Source organism: Triplophysa dalaica, chromosome 2, assembly GCF_015846415.1.
Source record: "Triplophysa dalaica isolate WHDGS20190420 chromosome 2, ASM1584641v1, whole genome shotgun sequence".
NCBI lineage: Eukaryota > Metazoa > Chordata > Actinopteri > Cypriniformes > Nemacheilidae > Triplophysa > Triplophysa dalaica.
In genome coordinates, this window is record NC_079543.1 from 19585145 (window position 1) to 19611407 (window position 26263).

A 26263-nucleotide genomic window follows, 5' to 3' on the forward strand; every position below is an offset into this window, starting at 1 on the left:
CAGAACCTAGCAGTTGTGTTCATCATCGTCAACCTAACAGAATTTATATTTTTTACAAATTCTATATACACATTTTTATAGTTTTTAATGATACAATCTATTGAAATTCAACTTTGTGGTCGATTGCAATATAGACTGAACATATTTTTTAGTTATAACATTTAATGTAGGTTTGAAAAGGTTATTCCTCATGTTTGTTATTCTGTATTGATTGCAAGACACAACATATAAGACACTTTTCTGGTTCAAGAAATTTGGAAGATGATCTGGCTGTTTGGTCTAATCTTATCATATGATATCCAACATGCTCCACAGGTACTACGAGACGGGCAGCATTAGACCAGGGGTGATCGGTGGCTCCAAACCAAAGGTTGCTACACCCAAAGTCGTTGACAAAATCGCTGATTACAAACGCCAAAACCCCACCATGTTTGCCTGGGAGATCCGCGACAGACTGCTGGCAGAAAGAGTGTGTGACAATGACAGCGTTCCTAGCGTCAGCTCAATCAACAGGTGTGTGTTTCCGTTAGTGTGTGCTTTCTTCCATATGTGTACACGTGCATGCCATTATGTCACTTTCACTTGCATACCTGAGAATAGTTGCATACGTGTGTGCGAACCATTATGGTTTAAAGGACGAGTTGATCAGTACTTTGTAAAACAGATCAGCAAAGCAATATATAAGGGAGAGATATGGAGAAAGACGGAGAGAGATAGCGAACAAGAGTCAGTCGGGTAAAAAGAAACACATATTCATGAGAAGTGTCCAGTTCAACAGCATGTGTACAATGACAACCCCTCTTAGAGAGAGAGAGAGAGAGAGAGAGAGAGGGAGAGGGAGAGAAGGGAAAGGTGCTTTGCTTGAGCGCCCATGCAGGAAGTATGAGACTCTGCTGCCATGTCAGGCTGCATGAGCCACTTCATGCACACACCACATGTTGGGTTTCCATGTTTTTTGAGGACTTTTCATAGACATAGTGCTTTTAATAGTCTACAACCTGTATATATTATCCCTTAACCCTTAACCCTCACCCTAAAGGCAAACCAAACCAAAAAAAACCTTTCAGCATTTTAACATTTTGAAATAAACATAATTATTTCTATTTAATAATCAATTTCAAACGTAGGTAGCTGGCTAATCCCCGCATTGACGAAAATTCATCCTAAAATGTATAAAACACACTTCACATGTTTGCATACTAATATTAAAGCTAACAGTACTCACAGCCCAATTTTTTGTACAAAATGTAAATTTGGGTAATTTGGCAAACATATCAACACATACAGTAATGTCTAATTCCCATTTCTTCTTTGCACCAGGATCATTCGCACTAAAGTCCAGCAACCGCCTGGCCAATCAGGAGCTGTGTCAGCACATAACTTAGGTAAGAGTAATGTTTATTTACTCTCATTGGTTTACATTGAGGATTCTCATCATCCAGTATTTTTAGTGTCTACAAAGAGTTTGCAAAATTGTCTATACTGAGTAAAGCGCTAACACTTTACAATAAGGTTCATTTGATAGCATTAAGCTAACATAAACTAACAGTGAACAATAGTTTTACATCATCTATCAATCTTAGTTCATGTTAATTTACTAATACATTTTTTTAAATCAGACATTGTGCTTTTGCATTTACTTTACGCATTTACTACTGTTAACAAATACAACCTTATTGTAAAGTGTTACCTGGAGACATAATCTTCACATAACACTTAAGCAAAATTTCCCATTTGGTTTCCATTTCATTGTCGTCTAGAAATGACAGTTGTGTACTTTTTTCCCCCCATTGGAAGTAAAACTCCCGTCCACGGTTAATAAAGTAGTGGGTTTGTGTCTCTGTCAGTAATCTTCATAATCGCACACCACTGCTTAATCTAAATTAATTTTGCACGCACAACGGTCGCCAGTTCTCCGTCTCCCTCAGATTACGATGATAAATACTCTCATACTCAGGCGGAAAATTGAAATTTACGGATTTTGAATATAAAGCGTCCGATTCGGGTTTCCATTCCTTGTCGCGAGGTGAAAAAAGCGGGAAAGAATAAGAGAATCAGATAATTGAAATGATAAATCAAGAGTAAAAAATGGAGGGATATGCATTCATTAGATTTTTTCACCTGGTTAGCGAACGAAAGCGACGGGCGAGCGAGAGCGTTTATCTGTTCTTGGAGCGATTTGTTTTTCTTTTTCTCCACCTTCTCCATTTTAGCACAGTCTGTTGGGATGTGGGATTAGCCTCATCTCTACACCTTACTGTCCCCTAGGGGCCACTGTACTGTCACTCAGGCTGTACATCAGCTGACAGGATATGAGATAAAGAAGGCCGAGAGGGAATGAAGGGTTGACAGAGAGAAGGCTTCGTGCCCTCGTCCCCTACCGCGAAGACCTCGTAGACAGCCAGACATGTCGAAAAGCTGTTAGCTTGTTAGCGTCTTATCCTTGGGTGGTAGCACGTTGCCAAAATAGAGAAGCAGCTGGGTTGGTGAAAGGCCTTTGGCAGGAAAATGCCGGGCCAAGAACCAAAGGAAGAAAACAGTCGCACAAGAACACACTTTACATACTTAACAAACTGTTGATGTGTTGAGATCTATAGCTGGTCAGGACTTGGTGAAGCATAAAGTCCAATACTGTCAAGATCAAAATACATATGCATATATAAACATAGTGTATATACATATATTTTTATTTTACACAATTGGCAAAAGCTTGAACTATTGAGCATCAAATGCATAACCTTTGCATCGTTCGCACTAATATGTCCTAATTTTCTAACATATCTGTGAAATTTAGCCTCTACGGTGGCAGTAACCCAAGTGTCTGGCGTAACCAGCGACGCCGCAGGTTCCTCCTACTCCATCAGTGGAATTCTTGGAATTAGCTCACCTGCCGATGCAAGCAAACGGAAAAGAGACGAAGGTAAGTCTGCTTCTGTTTATCCATTAAAAAGACTAGGATTTGATTATATGTTCACCTTGTTTATTCTAAAGTATTACTAATATGTAACAGTTTAGATTAGGTTAGTTTAGTTAAGGTAAAATACTCTTATGAGACGTTGTGGCTACCAGCAACAAAACAGAACGGAAAATCACCTACATCTCAAAATACAACATATTCTTTCTTTCAATCGTATGCATATCCCAGCATCAACACACACATGCATTCACATGCACATATGCGCACGGATGGAAGTTGCTGCACATTGACAGATGCATCAGAGTAGGAGGGGGATTGGAAACCACTGGCACATCTTAGATAACATCTCTATCCAGGGGAGGCACAGCGTGTGCATGTGAATGTGCACGCGTGTGTGTTTGCACACGTGTCTATTAAAAAGCCATTGCTTGGCAGACCCCTGCTGTACACGAGGGAACTCCAGATGTCTTTGACACACAGTACGCTAACACACACACACACACACACCAACGATAGGAGTTAAAAAAATGGCCGACTATAACAAGAGGAGGTTCCTGTCTGGTTGGTGTCGACACCTCAGTTTTGCAACAGTATAGAAATTCCATATAGACTGTTTCAACAGCTACAATATAAAGAAACGTTATGTTGCCCAAACTTAAAGAAGAGTAGTTTTAATGTTATGGACCTTTTCACCTTTTCAGGTTTCTCCGCCGTGGAAAGAGCTATATCATTTGATCACTTTTCTATAATTTTTTAATAGCAAAAGAAAACCTCAACAATAGTGTTTTCACTACTTGGAACAAAATGACAAAAATAGAGAAAATCTATTTTTTTATTAAAATCAACCTAGCAGCTGTTAAAAGAGAGAATGTCGTCAAATTTACTGATGATATCGAAAAACTATATTTTTGTAATTTGATGTAAAGGGAAATATAATTATAATTATAGACTTACATAAATTTTTCGAAAAAATGTAAATATAAAAAACTTACCATGCTGATGACTGTTGAACGCGTCGTAACAGTCTTGTGAAAAGGGTCCAATAATACAATTAATATACAACTATTAATATAAATTGTTGTAATGTTACCAAACACAGACCGGAAGTTAACTTCTGGACCAGTGTTTATGTCTTGCAACATGTTCTATATGAAGAATAAATATTTTGATGAGTGATGCACTTTTGGAAGTTCTACACTGCTTTACAAAAATATACAAGACAACATGTAATAAAAAAAATGAATAGCCTTGAAATGAAACTGGTGCAACTTCTGCATATTTCCTTATATTTTCCTATTGTAAAGTAGAAATACTATATTTGCTATGATTTTTTACAAATGAGGACTTCCCAAATATAAGGTTTTACTCAATTTGTGAGGTTTTGCTCACTGGATATATATATCTGCCTCAAAATACACACACACACACAAACAAACATCACCGTTCATCCAAGCACCAATTAGGCGGACGTCTGCCACTTTAATTAATGCAACACATCACATCCAGCAGAGAGGGAGGGGCCGCTAAATGAATTTGTGTGTTTAATTGACACGGTGAAACTGCGGGTGGTCAGCGCTACGATGTTTAGCAGTGCTCACGGCGAGAGGCGTCCTCAAGGGTTTTAGGCTAAATGCATAAAGTAACATGACTGATAGTTTGGCAGCTAGCGTGCTGCTTGTACATGTAGCATGCATACAGTAAGGAGCACGACAGTAAGAGGAAGTGAGAAATTTAATAAAGAGGTTTTCATGAGCTTAACTAAGCTGTGTCTATGTAATACTATAAAATTTCCGGGTTGAATGGCAGCGGTTTAGAAGAAAGAGAGGGGGAAAGAAAATGTGTGGTTAGTGAAGCAGGACACTATGACTTGCAGCTGCAAGCAAGCGGGAAAGAAGCTAACAGGGGGCTTGGATGGCTTAGTGTGTGCGTCTGGTGTATATATGTGTTTTGGGAAAGCCCAATGATGACCTTTGACCGAGGGGAAGTGATCTGAAAGGGAGAACTTGACTTGTGGGGCCTCCAGAACAGAAGCCTTGTGTCTGTCCATTCTCTCTGAATGGAGGAGGAAAGGAAGAACTGGATAAAGAAAGACAGAAGGCCTGTGGTATGGGGAAGAGGGTTTGGGAATATGTTTCCTCGGCTCATAAAAAAATAAAGAAAACTTTATTTGAATCTAACAGACCATGAAAAGCAAAATAAATGAAATGGTGTGTTGTGTAGAGTGTCTTTGCGACCACAAAATAAAGACTTATTATCTTAAACCTAGAATTTTAACTAAACCAAAAACGTCAAAAACGTTTTCTGGTCTTATTTTTCTAACGTTTGGTTGCATAATCTATGATCAATTTCTATATTTCGCATAATGCCACAAAATTTGTGGTGCCCCTCGATCCAACTTGGGGCCCCCAGTTTGAGAACCACTGGCCTATCTAAAGATGCCTTGCAAAACAATGCAATGTTACTTTGTTGAATTTAACAGAATAAGCAAAACACAGATCTCAAACCAGATCGTTTTTCAGGAATGACAAGATTTAGATTGGATGTTTCCTATAATACATGACGTCCTCTGCTGTTTAATATTTTCACTTCTTGTTCAAGTTTCATCTCCGTTTTCATTTTATCCCTGTTCATTTGGTGGAATAATCTGAATGGGGGTGAGGAAATTTTGTAAAAAAAAATTAGGGGGTGGGAAGGGGGCGATAGGGTATAGATGATAACAGTGGGATTTGTTAAAGGTTGTTTCTTTTTAGAAACACATACTTTGATCTGTCAAGGTTGACACACACACACACCATCTGTATCAAGTCCAATAGGAATCTACCAGGTCATTTTTTTCGCCCCCAAAAACCTTCAGAGAGAGTGTGTTATAGTGAGAGAGAGGGCACAACGGTGATCTCATTGTTGCTATTGTCTCTGCCTTTGAAGCGAGGAAGAGAAGATGCCTTTCCTCCCATTTTTTTCTCTGTGTTTGTGCCTGGGTGAATAGTGGGGTTAACCCAGAATGCAGCTGGGTTGCATTGTGTCTGTTACAGAGAGTGCTTTCCTATAGCAGGTTCAGAGGCGGAAAGACAAAGGGCATGGAAACACGGGCCAACATCTGAATACCTTTGACCATTGTGTGGGTGTGTGTTTGTGAGGTCTGAAACCTAATGCGAGGAAGTTTGGTTACCCATAATGCCGATATGGTGTGTTTGTTTAAATCTGGTGAAAAATAGCTTTATTGGTGATCGCTCGCTTTCTCTCTCTTTTGCTCTGATATGGCTGAGTGGGCTTTCAGATCTGTCAAAAATTGCATTTCACACACAGAGGCTGAGGCTGTGAAACACTGTAATTTACACACATCACACACACAACTACTCGTAGATATACACACATCTGTGTAATAATAACAACAACAGAAGTCAAGTAGGATGTAGTCTACATAGTGCATCGACATACACATGTACACACACTCATGTTGATATGATATGAATCAGTGCTCATACGTTGTTTATTAGAAAGATGTGAATGCTCGTCTCTCCGGATGTAATAGTGGGGTCCAGAAGACCACCTTTGAAAATCTGGTATTTTTTGATTTGAGATGTGAAAAAGTTATGATGTTAAATGAATATGGCTGTTAAACAACTAATCGCATCAAGAACAAAAGCTTGTGTTCACATAGTACATGTCTGTGTAAAGTATTCTTTGTCTTTATAAATACATAACATGAATATATTTAAGAAATATAAAAAAAAGAATAAACATTTATAATTTTCTTTATTGGTAAATATAATTCAATACATCACAATATTCCCTGAAAATATATATATATATACGTCAATATATGAATATGCACAGTACACAAAGATATATTATGTAAGGACAAACTTTTAGTATGAATGCGATTCATCACGATTAATCGTTTGACAGCCTTAAAAAAGAAGAAAAAAATATTTAGACTGAAATATTTCAGATGTAGACAAATAGTGACACTCTGAGCATGATTATTTAAGATCCGATTCACTTGATTCCAGTAAACCACATCAAATTTTCTTTACAACATCCTAATGGAAAAACATAAAATATAACATTATAAAAAACATAATTTTGATTATGAAATTGTTTTTTGCAAAATAAGTCTTTCCACATTTGGATGCAAATTGGAACAATATAAGCACACAATACACACAGAGTGTCAGCTTGAAAACTACACTTTCTACCAAGATATGTGTGCAAGAGGACACTGTGTGTGTGTGCGCGCGTGTGTGTGTGCGTATAGTCAGTTGACGGTCTTTGAGAAGAGTGGAAAGCAATAAACCTGCTGAAATGGTGCCATCTCACAGACATGATTGATCAATTGAATTCTATCAGACACACTGACCGCTGGGATTAAGAGGGTCAAAACACTGGAGATCATACACTCACTCTCCATGTGTTCTGTCTGTGTGTGAGTGTGACCATTTAAGCTTTGTTGAGGTAAGTCTTGGCGTTTCGGTATATTAAAGACACGTGGGACCCGCTCTATAACCCAGTTGGCGACTAGCTGATCTTTCTTTCAAATAACCACGGACTGCGATAAACTGGATCTAAATTCACATTCAAATATCGATTGCTGTGTTCAAATGAAGGAGGAAAGGGAATGTTTGGATAGCTTCTTTGTCTGGCTGTCATTTTATCCTTTTACCTGTCCATCTCATATATATATATCTCTCTTTGGTTTTGGGGGGATTGCTCTGCCCTCTGACTCAAACTCCCAAGAATAACCTCTCAGAGGCATTTTGAAGAAATGAATTGGCTCTATATCAGGGATTTTGGTTTCTATTCTTCTTTTTACATCCCTCTCTCTCTTTCTCCCTCACTCTCTCTTTTACTCTCCCTGTAATCATTTGAGGGCTGTAGCTTTCTCAGCTCTTATAATTGTCTCTTCAGAAACTCAACAGCCCAGTAATAACTGACTCGCGAGCTGCCTTTACACTCGCTCAGAGAGGACACAAGTCTGGGAATCTGTGTTTGTGTGTTGTGAGGTTGTATCTTTGTGTTATATAAAAGTCAACTTCTCAAATCATGCGATCAGGATCATTCTGTAAAATATTCTATTATGTTTGACTTGTCATTTCAGAGATTTCATTAAGAATATTATTTATTGTTAGTATGCAGGGTATTCCTGAAATATACTAGAATACTATTTCTCAAGGAATACCTAAGAAGATAAGAAATAAGAAAATATAGAAATAAAGGTCACTATTATTATGTTCTTATATGGTTTTAAACCTGTACGACTTTTTCTTTCGGAGACGAAAGGAGGATTTTAAAGAATTTTACTGGTAGTTTACTTGCCCTTTTTAGCCAAAGCATCTCAAAGTATAACGTAGGCATCTCATTGGTTGAGAAATCTAACCACTAATGTTGACATTGCCGGTGCCATTCTTCACCAACTAAACTGGAGAAACACAACATTTAAGACATTTTACCGGAGCCAGCGACAATCGTACTTAATTTACAAGGTGGCTAATTCATATGAATTCGTACAACGTGAACTATACAAAAACGTATGATTATAACTAAACCTAACCGTCACTGACGCGTAAGAAAATCGTACTTAAACGGACGATTAGGATCGTATGAATTAGCCACCTCATAAAATACGTAAGATTTGATGTCAGATTATGTTGGACTTTTTCACCGAAAATCTTCACTGTTAAAATCTAGTAATAGAAAGAACATGAATTAAAATTAACATTTATTAATATGTACATGTTTTTCATGTTTCAGTCTATTTCTGTAAATTGACTTTTTTTGTAAATTATAAAAAAAATATGAACATAATAAAATATCTATTATATCAGATTTGTGAACAAAAAGTTACAGGAGGTGAAGAGGTGAATCAGTTTGGTGTTTATGGTGATTTCTTAAAAATAGTTAAAATTCTTTGTGCCCGTTTACACATTTTATTTCCTATAGCGAAAACGTAATATGGCATCACCATGACTTGAGGATGAGTAAATAATTACAAAACTTTCATTCATGTGTGAACTTTTGTTTAACTCTGTCTTGTAATACTTTTAAACATCCATCTTTCCAGCTCTCCATGACTCTCCCTTGGCCAATGGCCACGGCCACTCGGGGCGGGACTTCCTGCGCAAGCAGATGCGGGGAGACCTCTTCACACCGCAACAGCTCGAGGTATTGGACCATGTCTTTGATCGACAGCCCTATCCTGAAATTCACCCTGACAACATCAGCAACAAGCCCGCCCAGGTAAGGGCTGGGGGGTGGGAGTGTGTACCTGCCAGGGTGGTGGTGTGCACCTCCTAAGAAAGCTCATGCTTGCCCTCGCCTGGCTGCCAGTTTTGCTTGACCTTGTCCCAGCTCTGCTGTTGACCTGCATACCCTCACTGAACCTAACGCTGACCTTTCACCTCTCTAAGCTTATGCTGGGGCCTTGACCCCACTAGTGCGCGACGTGTCCCCTATAGAGTTTTTTGGCTGAGGTTAAGTCCCAGGACTGCGTAGAGGTTTAGGGTTAAGTAAGTAAGCACTTGTTCATTACTTTGCAAAAGTTACCAACCCATAGGTGGGTGCATCAGATATATTATTGTTGTTTATAAAAACATATTTAATGCAACATAAGGGGGTGTTTCATGTACCCTTTAGATCATATTCTGGAATCTGCTACTATCCTAGTCAGCATTTAGTGTTTTTAGTTTTAAAGGAAAAGTAAATCTCAAAATCAAAATTGTGTTATTTTTTACTCACCCTCATGATGTTCAACATGTTTTAAGACCTCCCGGCATCTTCAGAACACAAATAAAGATATTTTAGAGACATCGGAGAGATTTTAAGTCCTCCTCATAGACATCTCGGTTAGTTGTTGTCAAGGTCCAGATAAGTATTAAAGGCATTGTTAAATTGGTCAATTCGCTCATAGTGGCTCAATAATTTTTTTTTGAAGCGACGACAATACTTTTTGTGCCAAAAACAAACCAGAATAAGACTTTAATCGATATATTCTCCTTTGTCTTGTCAGTGGGTGCACGTTGACGAGAGCACTTCGACGCATGCGCCACCGGTGGGGGCAGACGCCGGCGTTATGACTGACAACCCGGAAGCGCAACTCTGTGTTTACAAGCAGAAGCACGCTGTATATAAGCTGATCTTCACGAAATGTCTGATCATTTCGATATTGAGACTTATATATAGATATTGAGCGTTTTTGCCCAACCTTACAAATCGAATGCGCATGTGTCGAAGTGCTCTCATGAACGCGCACCATAGACTGAAAAGACTCGTTATTTGGCTTTGTTTTTCGCACAATATGTATTGTCGTCGCTTCAAAAAAATTAAATTGAGCCACTACGAGCGGATGGACCAATTTAACGATGTCTCTAGTACTTTTCTGGACCTTGACAACTATAAATATGATGTCTATTAGGAGGCCTGGAAATATTTTGAATGTCGCGTTAAAATCTCTTTATTTGTGTTCCGAAAATGCTGGGAGGTCTTAAAACATGAACATCACGTGGGTAAGTAAAAGATAACACGATTTTGATTTTGAGATGAGCTTTTCCTTTAACACTTGACAGTTTACATTGAATAGTTGTGTTGTGTGGCTTTGCATTTCTACAGTGTTACTCTTGATGCTTTTACTTGATTTTACATAAACAAACAGCATAAAACTATAGCTATACACACAAACAAGCGATCACATAACCCATAACTGATCAGATGAATAGAAAGTCAAAGTTGTCAGTCAAAAGTCAAATGCAATCACCCTCACATTCATTCATTCACTCACACAAACAAGGCCAGTGTCAGAGTTCTATAGACTTGTTTGAAAGACCCCATAAATCCTCTGTCCATTTCAGCACTGAGCCCTGAGGCTGGCAAGGTCAAAGGCTACTGAGCAGGGCATTAACCTAAGGGTCAATCCACCTCCCCTGGGTATGTGTGTGTGTGAGCCAGGTCTGCTGTGGCACAAGCGATCAGACAAATTGAGAATTTGAATCTCTCTTTTTCTTTGTGAGAAACGAGGGATATGGTAACCCGTGTTGTGTGCTTGACTGACAGGTTATTCTCCCTGCACTGACAGGTTAACCCGTGAATGTTACTGATGGAGCAGTTGAGTGTGTTTGAGTGTGTTTATGGGTAGGAAATGAACTTGGGACTTGATTTTGTTCTGCACTTTGCAATTGCATTATAAATGAAAGGTAGGGTTCACCCAAACATGAAATTCATTTGATCATTTAATCACCCTCATGCCATTTCAAAGCTATGTGACATTCTTCTGTGGAACTCAAAAAAAGCTATTTTGAAGACTGATAGTAACCAAACAACACTGGCCCCCACTGACTTCTATTGTATGGACACAAAGCCATTCCTGACATTTCTCAAAATATCTTTTTGAGTGTTCCACAGAAGAAAAAGTCATTGACAGGTTTTGAACAGCATGAGGGTAAATAAATGGTGACAGAATTTGTATTTTTGGGTGAACTAATTCAAAATGTTAATAGGTTTAATACATAAAAATACATATACATAATACATAAAAATACATAAAAATGGTCTTATGGTCCATAAAAGAAATGTTGATAAATGATTATTTTCATAAGGTGACAGAATAATTATCCAACATGTGGATGTGCATGTCTGTTGTAAAACTGACGTTAATACATGATGACACAAATCCACTGGGTCATGGAAAGAGCGATCTAAAAAGAAGCAGTAAATTAGACTTCCTATCATTACTATTAAATCTTTTTGATAAAGTTTAACAAAGTTAAATGATCGTGGTTCCATATTGTTTTTAAGAAAAATGAGGTACATATTAGTCCTGTCTTACTTAAAATATCTCCAAAACCAAGTAGCAAAACCTGATTTTTACAAACTTCACAACTTAGCGATCGAACACAAATCTTCAAATGTATGCTGACATATTTGGTTTCCAAAAACGTGCTAAGTTCAGTAATAGTGACATAACAAGAGTTAAGTAGAATGTTTGAATGGATTTGGCTGGTTAGCAGGGTCCATCCTTCTAGAAATTGAAACTGCATCCAGTGTTGCTTGAAAATAGTCGAAAACGTGGGAATGCAAACTCTAATGCCAACAGCATCGTCAGCATGTCATTATCTCCACAATAATTACATTTTTGCTTTTGGAACATGCTCTTTCCCAAAGCAACTTACAGTTATCATAAATATGTGTGCTTCCTGGGAATTAAACCTAAGACCATTGCACTTTTATCTCATTTCTTTGCAAACTGAACCACAGAAACATTCATTAGCCACACTGCATTTATGATTTAGATTATTTCCTCAAAACTTTAGGCGAAAAATGGCACCAAAGCAAAGCAAAGATGGCAGAATTATCCTAAATCATGTATTTTTAGTGTTCACTGTTAGCAATAGCAACTGCCATTGAGATTTTATTAGTTTACAGAAGCTTAATAGTGGTGAATAGTTATAAAGAACTTCACTAGTCCAAATTTTAATATTAAATACATTTGATTTATTTTACCCCTTTTAATTCTTATATGCTAATACACTTGTCTTAAATATTTTAGTGCTACAGCTAGTATACTGGCTAGAACATGAGGTTTCTCCCATTTGTAACTGCTTATGTGATACACTGTACTACACACTTTCATGAGGGATGCTTTAGTAAGAAAGCATCTGTCAAGAATATTAAAGGTGGAATGTAAATGTATTTGATTGATTCCACATTCATATGTATGGTCATGGTATACCCATCACATATCTATGGTGAAATTCTATTTACTTTTCGTCATACTCTCCCCATCTCTTTTACATTTCTAGCCATATTATCCATCTTTCCACTTCTGTTCTCATTTGCTCTCTCCATCTCTCAGTTTGTGGTGCTGGAAGGACCATTAGGCACTGGCAGATCTATTAATTAGTGACCTGCACTTCAAGGGGGTGCATATAAAACAGTGCTCGCTCGTGAGAGTCATTTCATTTGAATTTCCTCTTTCCATCTCCTTACATTACGCCTGAGATACATCAACAGCCCAACAACCCTTACGCTGAACTAATTACCCAACCACACCAAGAGGTGCAGACTAAAATAAACTATAGGGAATGAGCCAGGGCATACTGGTTTGCAAGATATGGAGCTTTGGTTCTTATACAATATACATGAGTTTGGCTTTTTTAAGTATGAAATATAAAACTGAATGTTTACTGTGTGTGCGGCATGCGGGCAAAGAGCCACCGTTCTATGCTCCAGAGGAGCTCCAGAGGAGCACGCCAATAAATGCCTCCCTGCCAGTCAGACTCATTTAATACTGCATGCACTGCTAAATATCCCCCCCCTCTCTCTCTCTCTCTCTCTCTCTCTTTCTACCACACAGACACACGGTGCAGTTTACATGCTCTTTCAGGAGACAATACATACAAGCAGAGGGAAAAAGAGAGAAAGAGAGATAGATGGAATTGGAAAGAGAACGAGCCGCTGAGAGGAAATACTATTATGTAAATGCGGCTGCGGGTTGGGGTGAAATTATTTTGGTGTCGTGCGATTAGGGGCCTCATCTGTTATTGATGTGCGCAGACAGGAGAGCCATTACAGAGGGGCTGTGTCAAAGACGGCCCCCAAGAAAACGGTGACCCCAGAGAGGGAGAGCTAGAGAGATAGAAAAAAGAAATGGAACACCAGAACGTTTTGGATAAAGTGCATTGTTAATAAGTCAAAATCATGAAGCTCAAACAAATAACCTTTTATTCTACTTTTTTGTTGTCAATTCTTTAAGTCTTACAAACCCCATTCCTTCACACCCAAAATGGGTTCTTTCCCTCTGTCTACCTATCTCCCTGTTTTGCTTGCTCTCTCTCAACGTCTGGCCTTTCTCCAATCTTTGCCCCAGCTGTGGTGTGTGCCATGTGCGTCTACATGTGAAATGTGTCTGTGTGCATCATGGACGCTGATGGGTTGCGTAGCTTTGGAATTGACAACATTTACAGGCTAAAATGAGAATCATCCATCTTCACTAGGTTGCTGTCAGAGGCAGGGCCAAACTTCATAATCCCCAATTACTACAGCTAACCTCCCCATCTACATACACACATGATGAGGGGGCGGGTGCGAGCCGCATAAATATAGAGGAAATGCCTGTCTGAGACTGAATGACTGAAATACAGAGAAATGGACAACAGTGGGAAGAAGTCAATGATGGAAAGAGGCTGAGAGAGAGGGAGAGAAAGAGAGAGAGTGGACGGCATGAGCTGTGATTGGTAAGGTCACAGTCTACTGCCCTCGCTTTGGTGATGAGCACAGAGGTGTTTAAGAGGTCACTGCAATACACACATACACAAACAAACACCCTGCTTACAGTGAGTATTAGATAAGGATGAGAATCATAAGAAATTTAACAGTTCAGGTTCTGATTCAACTAAACAATTGTGGTTCCTAAGCAATTCTATTAATGATTATTTCAATACTTTTGAGAAAGAACCGCTGATAAAAACAATACTATATTTTTGTTACATATTTAAATATTTCTTAATAGCAGTTGCGCTTTTTACTTTACAAATCGTCACTGGCACGCTGAAACCTTGTATCTCCTAAACTTTACAGGCAATGGAAAAACAAACACTGCATTTTCAATAATAAACACTGTATTGTCAAAGAATTTGACAAGCCCTTTTAAATACTTTTTATTTGTTAAATATTTGCCAAACCCACAGACAAAGCAGTAATAATTTATGAAAAATTTTGAATAAATCATGAAAATGGAGATATGAGGTTTCCGCCGAACAGCGAGATATTAACATATATCCCGGCATAAACACATTTACATACGAGGTTCACCCAAATTTTTTAAATTCTTTTATTAGTTGTGCTTGCGAATTTGAAGCATCAGTATTATAATTCGCAATATATTTTCTTTTTTCTTATTCGTTTTTTTTTCTGGACAAAACTTTGGCGCCTAACTAGTCCTGCACCGTTTGACATGGACCCATGAATGCGGTGTCAAATTGACCATTAGCGTGTTAGCATCACGCCTGCATCATGCAAAGAAAGCCATGAATCCATAGATACAAATAACCAGATGCCCCATTAGCAGCCGTTTCTATGGCCGGCTATACATAGGTCATCCGCCATATCGGAATGGTGCAACCCAGATTGAGTTGCCAAGTCTGTTTGCCAAATCATGTGTGTTATCCCGTGGAATTGGGTTACTTTTTAAAATTAGTTGCGGGTTAGGAGTGGAAGGATTTTGATATTTAGCTCTCAGACTTAATATGATTTTATTTATGAATGTTAAGGTCTGTTATTTGGACAAGGGACATTAGGCTTGTGATGATTTTGTTTCACATATCTGGCAACCCTTTCAAGCCGTTCCGCTAACACTCAAGAGCAAGCTGAATGTGCGTTAGAAACTATAGTTATCTGCATGTATTATTGTGAATTTTTTTGCCGTTGTGTAAACTCAAACATTATATTTCCTAAACTAACACATGACAACAATTAAAAGGGTATTCCATTCCTGGGCATTTAATTTAAATTTAAAGAGTGATGTTAGTGGGCCATTTCAAGATGATACAAAATATAACAAAAGATATTTTGAAGAATGTTATTAACTGGCCCCAATTGACTTGCATTGGTTTTGTGTCCATACAATATAAGTGAATAGCGGCCAGTGCTGTTCGTTTACCAACATGTCAACATGTCTGGAGAGTTTGAACGAGCCATCTATCACATACTGAATAACTAACTTTATGTTAAATTATTGCATTAAGTTAAAACATTGCTACTGCAAGCAACCCTCACTTTTTTCAGTCTAATTTATAATATTTTTTATAAAAATATGTCTTCTTCCTATGTCCTTAGCAGTGTTGGGTAAGTTACTCTGAAAAAGTAATGAATTACTAGTTACTAATTACATATTCAATGGTGTAATTAGATTACGGTCAAATTACTTTCTCCAAAAAGTATTTAATTACTTCTTACTAATTACTTTCTATTTCCTACATCATGATTAGAATTGAGTCAAGGATAGACATGGAACGGCTTATTTAATTAATTCAAATAAATAATAAATAACTACATAGATTTTTCTTATCAACTAACCAAAGTATACAAATGTGAGCAGCATACATTAAAGTAAAGTAAGACTTATAATTTTGATTGTCATTTCCAACATTGAATATATTACACAGTAATTAGTTCAATTACATCGGAAGTAACTGTACTTAAATTACAGAAAAAATATGAGAAATCCCTTACTTTACTTTTTAAAGGGAAAAGTAATTAAATTACAGTAACTAATACTTAGTAACTAGTTACACCCAACACTGGTACTTAGAATGGAAATTATTTTGACCCAAAACGTTAAAACTCCTGTGGGTTAATTTTATTGTCCTATTCACTATAAAGAGATGGCACATATTTTCCCCAAAAAGTATAAAGAGCACAAGTTTACTCTCTGCAGTTTGACATGATGTTGAAAGTAGATGGTAATAGTCTGCACTGATAGGGGGCAGGTGTGATGATCAGGATTTTGCTGGGGTTTAATCCACTTCTAATCAGGGTTATTAATAACCCCATTCAGGACTAAAACAGAAGTGACATCCACTTCCTAAATTCTGCCATCAAACCATATCCACACCTGAGTGACAAAACCCATTACCACCAATGGAGATAAATCACCCTGGATATGTACGTGTGTGGGGGTATCATTGTAAGTAATTGGTCATGAAAGCACCAAAGCAGGGTCAGTCTGGGGTCAGCTTCATACTTCACCTGGATCTACACCACCATTAGTCATTTAACCCTGACCACATCCATACCACACCGAACAGTTCACAAACTGTGAAGCATGTTTCCAATACCTGTGCAGAAAACACAAAGATGTGAATTAATGTATAATGTGATGTCATTGTGTGGATTTTCTCACGTTGCAGCCATCTAATGAAATCTTTCTCCGTAGACGCCTGATTATTCAGCCATGGCATCTCTGGCTGGCGGATTGGAAGAGATGAAAAACAGCTTGGCCAATCAGACGGGAGTAGAGTTGGGTTCAACCCTTGGAGGACCTCAATCATATCCACTAGTGTCTGGTAAGCAGACTACGCAGTAGATTGCCATATATCTCTTAGCATAATGGATGCATTTTTATTTCCAAGTAAAAGTCTAAAACAACATTTTTCTTTGTATTTGACTTTCAAAGTTAATAAGGGATTTGTTAGATAAATTGAAGTTAAAATGGTTCTATTTAATATATTTCATTTCATATTGGTGTTGGCTTGACTGTTTTACATTATTTATAACACAAATTGGGGCATGTCCCAAATAACTCAAGATGAAGAAAAACGTAAAGTGTCCTAAAAAGCGGTGCGACTGTGGATATGGTTTCTATATAAAAATCCTGAACTTAAAAATCTAAAACTTTACTCTAAAAACTATTGAAAACTATATAACTAGGAAAAAAAACACTTGATTATAAATATTTGTATTTTCATTTATAATATTTTATTTGTATTTTATTTTAGTATTTATTCGAATAAATATAAATATATTTGTAAAATTTATAAAACAAATTGTGTCAGCATGTATATTTTAATATACTGTATGTGCTGTGACATATATCGTATAAATGTACATACTGTAATATCATGTTTTAGTCATATCGCCCACCCATGTAGATCATTAGAAAATAACCATTGAAGTGCTGATCTAAGATCAGCTCCCCCTTTGAGAGGTTTGGAAAATTCTAGGGGCCCAAAAAGGTCCCTTTGGGGGTCACCAATATGTGGGCCCAGACCTGCCTTGACATAGGTGGCATGAATGGACTAGTGCCCCGCCCTGACTGTGTTAAAAATTAAGTTGAACCATCTGATTGTGGATCAGCTTGCTGCAGGTTGCTCCGTGGTGAGGTGGGAGTGTTATAAGACCTGTTAAACAGTGCTCAGTGATTTAGATTCCAACTCTATATCCTGAGGGACATTAGAAGTGAATGGAGAGCTGTAATTACTATATACATGTCTCCTCCTCTCCCTCGCTCTCTCGCTGCATTGGGGAGTAAGGGAGTGCTAATTAAGAGCTGCTTGGACAGGAGCCCTAACGAGGGAATCATGGGATTGGGATTTGGGCACCATCTGACAAGGTAGAGCGAAACCTGTACATCCACACGGTGTGTGTGTTGGCGGAAAGCAGGAGAATGAATTATGTTTCACAATGGACCATGTGAAAAGACTAAAGAGTGGGCTACTCATGTTTGCATAGTGTCGCCCCCTATTGGTAAATCACAAAGGAACAGTCTCCATTCTCATTTGTATATACTGTGTATGCAAACACATAGACTTAAATGTTTGAACTTTATAAACAGAAAGAACCATTTCTTTGTTGTTTTTCTGTTTTATGTCTTTTTACCTATTTAGGCTGATCCAACAAGCAGGAAATGTATGTTAATATCATGAAGAGTTACGCTCCTGCATACGTCTTAGTTTGTGTGCCTTTTGTAAATAGAGAGCACTGTAAATAATGGGAGGTGTAAATCTAGAAATACCTTTTGCCAGACTCCAACCAGTGTTAACAAAAATGAGAACAACCACGACCGAATGCTTCAGAGTATGTTTGATATACCCGGGAGGCTTCCAATACTTACAGTATGGCAGATTGTGCCAATGATTTGATCTCTTTTGGGTACCTCAGGCAAGAAAACCTTTTTCTGTCTCCTACATTCTTTAGTCTGCTGACAATGTCTCTCGGAGGACCAGTCCTTGTCTGCTCCTCGTCTGAAGAGTCCATCTCTCTGTCTGTCCCTCTCTATCTTTCTCTCTGTTGCCCTGTCCACTGACCCAGAGTGGATTAGTATCCAGTCTTTACTAATGTCTTTCTGTCTCCTAACACGGAGACTCTCCAACATGGCAACCCAGCAGAATAGTAAGAGAGAGAGACAGAGTGTTTTTTTTTGTACATGCTGACTTTCTCTTCCTCTATTTTTAACCCCAAGTCCTACATCTCCTATATGGGTGTATCTGCAACTTTGCTTTTGGTTTTATAGACTTTTATGTTAAGCTTGAGCTTTGATATGCAATTAGATATCCATGGTTGCTCAGAATCGAGCCCCTGACCATGCTGTTGCTAAAGTCAGGCTTTTGAGAATTCAATTCCTTTAAAACACTTTTCACATTCAGATTTGTTTAATAACTATGTTAAACTTCAATAGGCCTATAGAAAATTCTGCAATTTTTGTCCTTCTTCTGAAGAATCATAAACATTTTCCACCGCAATGTAATTTTCACCACATCTCCAATTTTGTATTGTGTTTGATAGGAACTGACATGTTATATTGAAATCTGACAAAAAATATCAGGAAGAATATCTGACTATTACTAATCCTAATAACCAGAGTATATACTCTTTAAAATTAAGTAAATGATTGAAAATGGCTATATATAATGACTAATATATCTTGGATTATTTTGATACAGCAATACACATCGTATGATTTTGATATTTAAAGATTAAATATCTACATCAGCAACAAACTACAGTATAAAATCTATTTATGATCATTGTAATACATCTCAATAAAATGGAAGGAAGGAGGCGGGAACCGGCAAACATTTAAACATTTAATAAAGTAATATAACAGCCGGCGGCCCCTCACGGACGACCGCCGGCGAACAAAACATAATATAAATACAAACATAACATAAGTTCGGGCCCGGTCCTCTCTCTTCGACGGTCCGGTCGCTCGTTCCTTTTATGCTCCCATCTCCTACGTGATTCGAGCCCGGTGTGCGCACAGCTGGCGCTAATTCACAATTACTCACCGGACTCGAACCACGGTCTCGCCCCGCCTACTCTACTACATACCCCCATCACCCCTCACAGGCCGGGGGGTACCCCCGCGACTGTGCAAGCTCCCTCCCCCTCCCTCGGGGGGGGGTGGGGTGGGGGGTATGCAGCGACGAGACGAGACAACGGAGACGGGAGCCCTCGGAGCGACCGGAAAGAGAGAGGGGAGAGAGGAAAAAAAAAAAATCCGGTTCCCCGACATGCTGCCGCTCGTTCCTCAGCCAGCCGGAGTACTCTCCTTCGCGGTGCCTTGCGGTGGCCCTGGGGCTTCGGTGGACGGCTCGACCGTCCGCCCCCTGGCGGCCGGCGGTGGCTCCTCCTTTATCCGGGAGTCGGGGCGGGTTCCCCGTCCCCTGTTCCTCCCCCTTGGGCGGACGGACGCAGGCTCCGGCCTCTGGCAGGCGGTGGCTCACCCGGCACTTCCGCCCCCTGCTCCTCCCCCTCGGGGGACGGACACAGGCTCCGGCCTCTGGCGGACGGCGGCAACCCCCCCGCTCCCACTTGGACGAAAGCCACCCCACCTCGACCCAGGGGCGCGGCAGCAAAGGTCGCCGTTCCACCGAAGTTTTGACGGTGGCCGCACTGTGCACTTCCGTTTCCCCAGAGCCACCGCTTCGGGCAGCCACTGGCGGACGCCCTTCGTCCGCGCTGCCCGAACTCTCCGGCACCGCGAGGCCACTCGGCGGCGAGGACTCTCCGACAGCATGTCTCTCCTTCCTCCCGGGTTTCGGCACCAATGTAATACATCTCAATAAAATGGAAGGAAGGAGGCGGGAACCGGCAAACATTTAAACATTTAATAAAGTAATATAACAGCCGGCGGCCCCTCACGGACGACCGCCGGCGAACAAAACATAATATAAATACAAACATAACATAAGTTCGGGCCCGGTCCTCTCTCTTCGACGGTCCGGTCGCTCGTTCCTTTTATGCTCCCATCTCCTACGTGATTCGAGCCCGGTGTGCGCACAGCTGGCGCTAATTCACAATTACTCACCGGACTCGAACCACGGTCTCGCCCCGCCTACTCTACTACAATCATAATATTAATACATGATTAAAATCATAAAGTTATCATAATAGTCTTAACCAGATTTTCTATTCAGAAAAAGTAAAAAACTGTTACTTTGACTTAAAACCAACCACTGCCGTACTTTTACATTATATTCAAGAAAGCAACTCATTTCAATCCATTTTGCCTTTCTAACACATTCCTTCTGCCATCTTCTTTATAACCAGCACTCTTATATAATCTGTGATAAAATGTTGAGCTCCCCCCCCATCTATGGGCCCTACGGAGCTTTAATCGCTGGCTGTGTTGAAGGGGATGGATGAAGGGAGTGTGATGCTGTTTATGATGATGAATGGGCTGCAGACTACAGATCAGCAGCATTTGTAGACTGAGAGATGATTCACTCTGACAGCCGTGTCATGTAGCCTAATACAGTTATACATCCACACAACAGAAAGAGAGAGTGTGAGGAAGAAAGATAGAAAAGTGGGAGAGTACTTAATTAAGAAACTCGGTGATTCTATAGAGAAATAGACAAGTTATATCTATAAAAATTTCCCTTTTTTATCTGCTTTTTAATAAACACTAATAATCTCCAGCCCCACGGAACCCTTCGTCCATGAATGTATTAATCAAAATCATTTTCTGATATTCATATTCTCTGATCAATGATCAATTACTACTGAATTATTTTTATTTTTTACAGAAACATTTGTTCCTCTTAAAATGTTCATATTCTTTATCAATCCAAGATTGAGGCTTGTGCTCCATGGAGTGCAACAGCATACATGTACGCTGGACCCTAACAGTACAGATTCTGTCATACCAGCAGCTCTATTACTGGGGCAAATGCAGAGCTGTGGTGAAATGACATGAGATGACTACATTAATTGGGAGAGCTAAACAGGGTGTTGCTAGATACTACTAAGGTGTCACCTCTATGATTTAATAAGCATCAGCATAGATTGGTGCTTCATTTGCTTTGCTGTGTGATCTCTTTATTAGTAGTCAAACTGTATTAGTATTTTATCAGTATTTTACGCTTATCACTCATAATGTGTTTCTTGAAAAAAATTCTATGGTCTCCAAAGCTTTACTTATAAATACACGTTGTTGCCTTATTACATGTTTATAACATGCTTGTTACATGTTTATTGTATATTACAGGTTTATTAAATGGTTAAAGTTCATAAATAAATCAGGGTCAATCTTGAAATTTTAGATATGCTGAAATATTTAAGGTGTGAGGGAAGAAACTTGGCACTCTCGGTACATCATTACAGCACAGTGTAAAAGAGTTAAAGACAATTTAGCTGTATAATCACAGATGAAATTACTTTATAACGGGTTGTGGTGACTGAAACAAGTCACTGAGAAGTCCGATCAATAAACCATTCCCTGAAGAGTTCATTCTAATCATGCTGGATATGGTCTTTTTTTGTTACAGGTCGTGACCTGGCCAGCACCACGCTTCCTGGTTACCCCCCTCATGTTCCTCCGACTGGACAGGGGAGTTACTCCACACCCTCCCTTACAGGAATGGTACCCGGTGAGTTTCCCCTGCGTGCAAAACTACCGTACCTGCGCTTGGGAGACATAGATCGGTCAGCTCCTGTGCCAACCACATGTCATTTTATCAATGTTTCCATCATAGTGGCTTGAGTTCAAGTTTTGTTGGTTCAATACGGCAAAACACTGAACACTTTCTTTGCCATATTTATTCAAATGAACCTATTAACAAAACATGACATATTAACAAGACACTTAGTTTCTCATTCTCATACATGTGACACCTTCACTCTTTCTCTGCCTCCCCCGTATAACCGCTCTCCCAAACCCCCTCTCTTCACCTTTGCTTTATTTCAGTTGAGGTCCCAGTGGGAGGGGGTCTTGTCTTTGCCACTTCCTGTCTCCCCCCATCTGCCAGGCTGACAGCACTCCCAGGGGGTTGTGGGATGGAGGAGGGTGGGGAGGTTTGTTGGGTGGTTGGCAGAGTGTAGGGCGGGTGGGCTGGCTTCGAGTCTTCAGCTACTGGCTGGACTATTAGACCCCAGTCACACAGCTGTCCCTTCTCAACATCAGTAATTTGTTTTTAATGAGAATCATCGCTGACCCTTGACTAATTCATTCATTCTCCTGCAGTCTCCCTCAGCCTCCTTTCTTTTAGCGATTTCTTTTTAATCCATGAGAAATACACGTGGATTCTTTACCCGGCGTATACACATTTACAAAAAGGCATTTCGAAGCCTCTGCATATTGACTACTGCTGTGGCCGTACAAACACAAAGTAAAAAAAAAAATCTGGCAGCTGGGGTGTAATAACATTTTCATGTTATTTTACACTCAACTTGTAAATTAGCCAATTTCTATTTTGGTGTGTGTTTTATTTTTTAAGGAGACCATCATTCTTGTTTCATTCTGTGAACCACTTTTTTTAACTTACAAATAAATGCATATAGAAATTACATATTTTTATTTGTAAATTAAAAAATTAAAACTGGTCAAAATAACAAAAAGACCTAGAACATGATTCGTTGATTAATTGATTAAGAAAAGCTCATTCAAATTTTTTTTGGAAGGGTCTGATAATTTCTTTCCAGAGCTGTATCTGCTTACTTAACTTCCGGCCGAACTACAAGAATATAGCACTCATGACGGGAATAAATATACAAGAATTCTGTGAGAAAGACTGTTGGCCAGCCCCCGTATCAACTCCCTGAACACAGCAAAACAAGCTCAAGCCAAAACAACAACAACATGTCTGCTGTCGTGTCTTCAGTCTGTCAGACCCGTGTCTCCATCTATGTGCTCCCTGTTGCCACAGTGACTCGTAGGGTCTTGTTTTGGCCCCTCTCTTCAGAGCGAGATCCGTAACCTTGTCTCGTATTTCGCTGCAACTGACTACACCATGTTTCCCCCACTTCTGACAAGCATTATGACCTTGCAACCCATCGCTCTCTCGCTGGGGACATCCCAGTCCTCACTTCCTCTCCATTTATAAGTCAACCCCCTTGCTTTCATGAGCATCCTCACTAAATAACCTGACATGCGGTAGTCACCGAGCACAGGGCTGATAGAGGCAAGGTAACCATACCAATGATCCTGTCTCTGAAGTAAGGGTTATGGCTAGGAATATCTTTGGCTTCAGAAATGTGTTTTACAAGTAGTCACCTCCAACTGATGAACTTTAATTTCCAACATACGCTCATTGCATTCGTATCTTTGCCTACATTTCACCATTATCTGAAATACATAGCTCCAGGTACAAATCGCTGCATCTTTCGGGTGGAATGTCCACTAGAGGAGCTTTTTTTCTTAGTTCTGATATCATGCTGTGAGGATTTATTGTTTACTCAAGCATGGCAGCAATAAATGAATAAATGATAAACATACAGTACATTTGTATTTGGTACCAATGCTATTCATTAAAAAAGTAGAATTGTTCTAAATGTTCCGAGGCCAATGGACAGATCCATTGGCCCCCTTCTCCGTCCATCATAAAACTCTGATCTGGTCTGGCTGCACACAGTGACCGAATAAATAAATTGCCGCCGGAACGTCAGCTTTGACTACTGTGCTCACACAGTGGTATCATATTTTTTTTGAATACTCGGAATACAGGCGAAATGTTTGTAATGCTTTTCTACTGTTTTGGTCGGTGTTTGCAATAAACACCTGTGGCTGATTCGTATATGTTTCATTTGGTTGGGAAGTGGGTAGGTTTAGGTTTAGGATAGGAGTGGGGTTAGGTGCCCCAATTTGTTTTACTTTGAGCACATGTCTGCTTCGTAACTTTAAATAAACTCACATCAGAACGGAAAAAAAAATTTGCGTCTAGGGGACGTTCCACCAAAAGATGCAGCGGGTTTTGCATTTCTTAATCCTTCATATGCAAATTTGCACAACCCACTTCTTAAGCTAACAATTTAGTGTCTTAAAACTAACTGTATTTCGTTAAAAACAACCCTAAAAAAATATCTCAACTTCAGTCTGATCTCACAGGAATTGGTGACTAATTCACAAGGTGACAAAATTTATACGATCCGAATAGTTTAAAAACATAAAGTTATTAGAAAAACAAAATACTAAAGCCCCTCCACTAAACGTAACATCGCTGGTACGGAAGCAAATTGTATAAAAACGTACAAATGAGATTGTACATATTTATACGAATTGGCCAACTTGTATATACGAATTCCTGTGAGATTGTTGATCCCGTGAAGCAGTTGTAGTGATGCTTTTATAATTATTTAGAAATTTCTTGTTTAATAAGTGTGTTTTTCATTGTACCTATTGTAAAAATAAAAACGGTTGGTTCAACTTACCGAAGTAACCATAATACAAAAGCTGAGCTTGAGTGCCTAAAATGTTACTCACAGCTCTGAGATATAATGGATTTAAACTTTTTTTATTTTTGAAAAATGATTAGTGGTGCTTTTCTTCCTCCCCTGGATCCTCTACCTTCACCTTATCCCACAGAGTCTCGCTCATTTCTCCTCTCCTTCTTTTACGTTCTGTTGCTCTCTCTCTCTTTCAGCAGGGGGCTGACACACAGGGGAGGGGGGGGCACAAAATCAGCCAGGCAGAACCGACAGAGCACGAGATGGAGAGAGGGGGAGAGAGAGAAAGAGCTGGGGCCTCTGAGTTTGTGACAGCCAGAAAAGGGAAAGAGTTCCCCAGGGAAAGGGAGAACGAGGAAGATGGGAAAAAAAGGAGAGATAGAAAGAGAAAGATAAGGGAAAACTACACTGAGGCAATGGAGGAGAAAAACTGTCACAAATCGACACTTTCATCTAGCCAATTGGACCTTTTAGATCCGCATGCACAGTACGAGACGTTAAAATCCATTTAGCGTAAGGGTTTGAACAATTTTAGATACAGATCTAACTTTTCAATTGTCTTTTTTTGTATTTCAGGTGGTGACTTTTCCGGTAGCCCTTATTCTCATCCCCAGTATTCTACTTACAATGAGTCTTGGAGATTCGCAAACCCCAGCCTACTAGGTAAAACCTTGAGCGGATGACACAAATATCTGCAGATCACAAAAGATATTTTGAAAAATGTTGGTACCTGAACAATGGCGATAACCATTGACTAGCATTGGTTTTATTTCCATACAATAGAAGTGAATAGGTACCACCGTTGTTTGGTTACCAACATTTTTCAAGACATCTTTCATGTTTTGCAAATGAATAAAAGTAAAAAATAACAGCAAACTGATTTGGAATGAGATGAGAATGAATATGATAACAAATCATTTTTAAGTGAAGCAAATTAGCTTGAACTATAAAAAAGTGCTTACATATGATTTATCTGGGGATCTGACTGGTAAAAATGTAAATATGTTAAAAAAAAGTATTGGATATCACTTTTTTGTGTGCTTTTCTCAGTGTTCCAGCAGGAATATGGTTCTTTACTGGGTTCTGAGAGAGCAGCTTCATCGGGCCTTTTCCCTGGCCAAACGCCCCAACCCACAGGTACCAAAACACTGACTGTAGTATGATGGTGTGTGTGGTTTGATATTTTAAATGTTG

General features: G+C 39.2%; 1 protein-coding gene across 4 annotated transcripts in view; it reads left to right on the forward strand.

Moving 5' to 3' along the window:
* Positions 1-26263, forward strand: part of pax5 (paired box 5) — a 45784-nt gene that overhangs the window by 13145 nt on the left and 6376 nt on the right. For 3 of the 4 annotated variants that reach the window (XR_008909078.1, XM_056767078.1, XM_056767056.1), the window contains exons 3-10: positions 316-513; positions 1321-1385; positions 2795-2920; positions 8979-9154; positions 16842-16971; positions 22177-22278; positions 25646-25732; positions 26120-26206. Coding sequence is in view for 3 of the 4 variants with exons in the window: in XM_056767056.1 (XP_056623034.1) it covers positions 316-513; positions 1321-1385; positions 2795-2920; positions 8979-9154; positions 16842-16971; positions 22177-22278; positions 25646-25732; positions 26120-26206 (971 nt within the window). In the remaining variant the exon portion in view is untranslated. The remainder of the gene's footprint in view (positions 1-315; positions 514-1320; positions 1386-2794; positions 2921-8978; positions 9155-16841; positions 16972-22176; positions 22279-25645; positions 25733-26119; positions 26207-26263) is intronic. The other variant, XM_056767069.1, reaches the window with a different exon arrangement.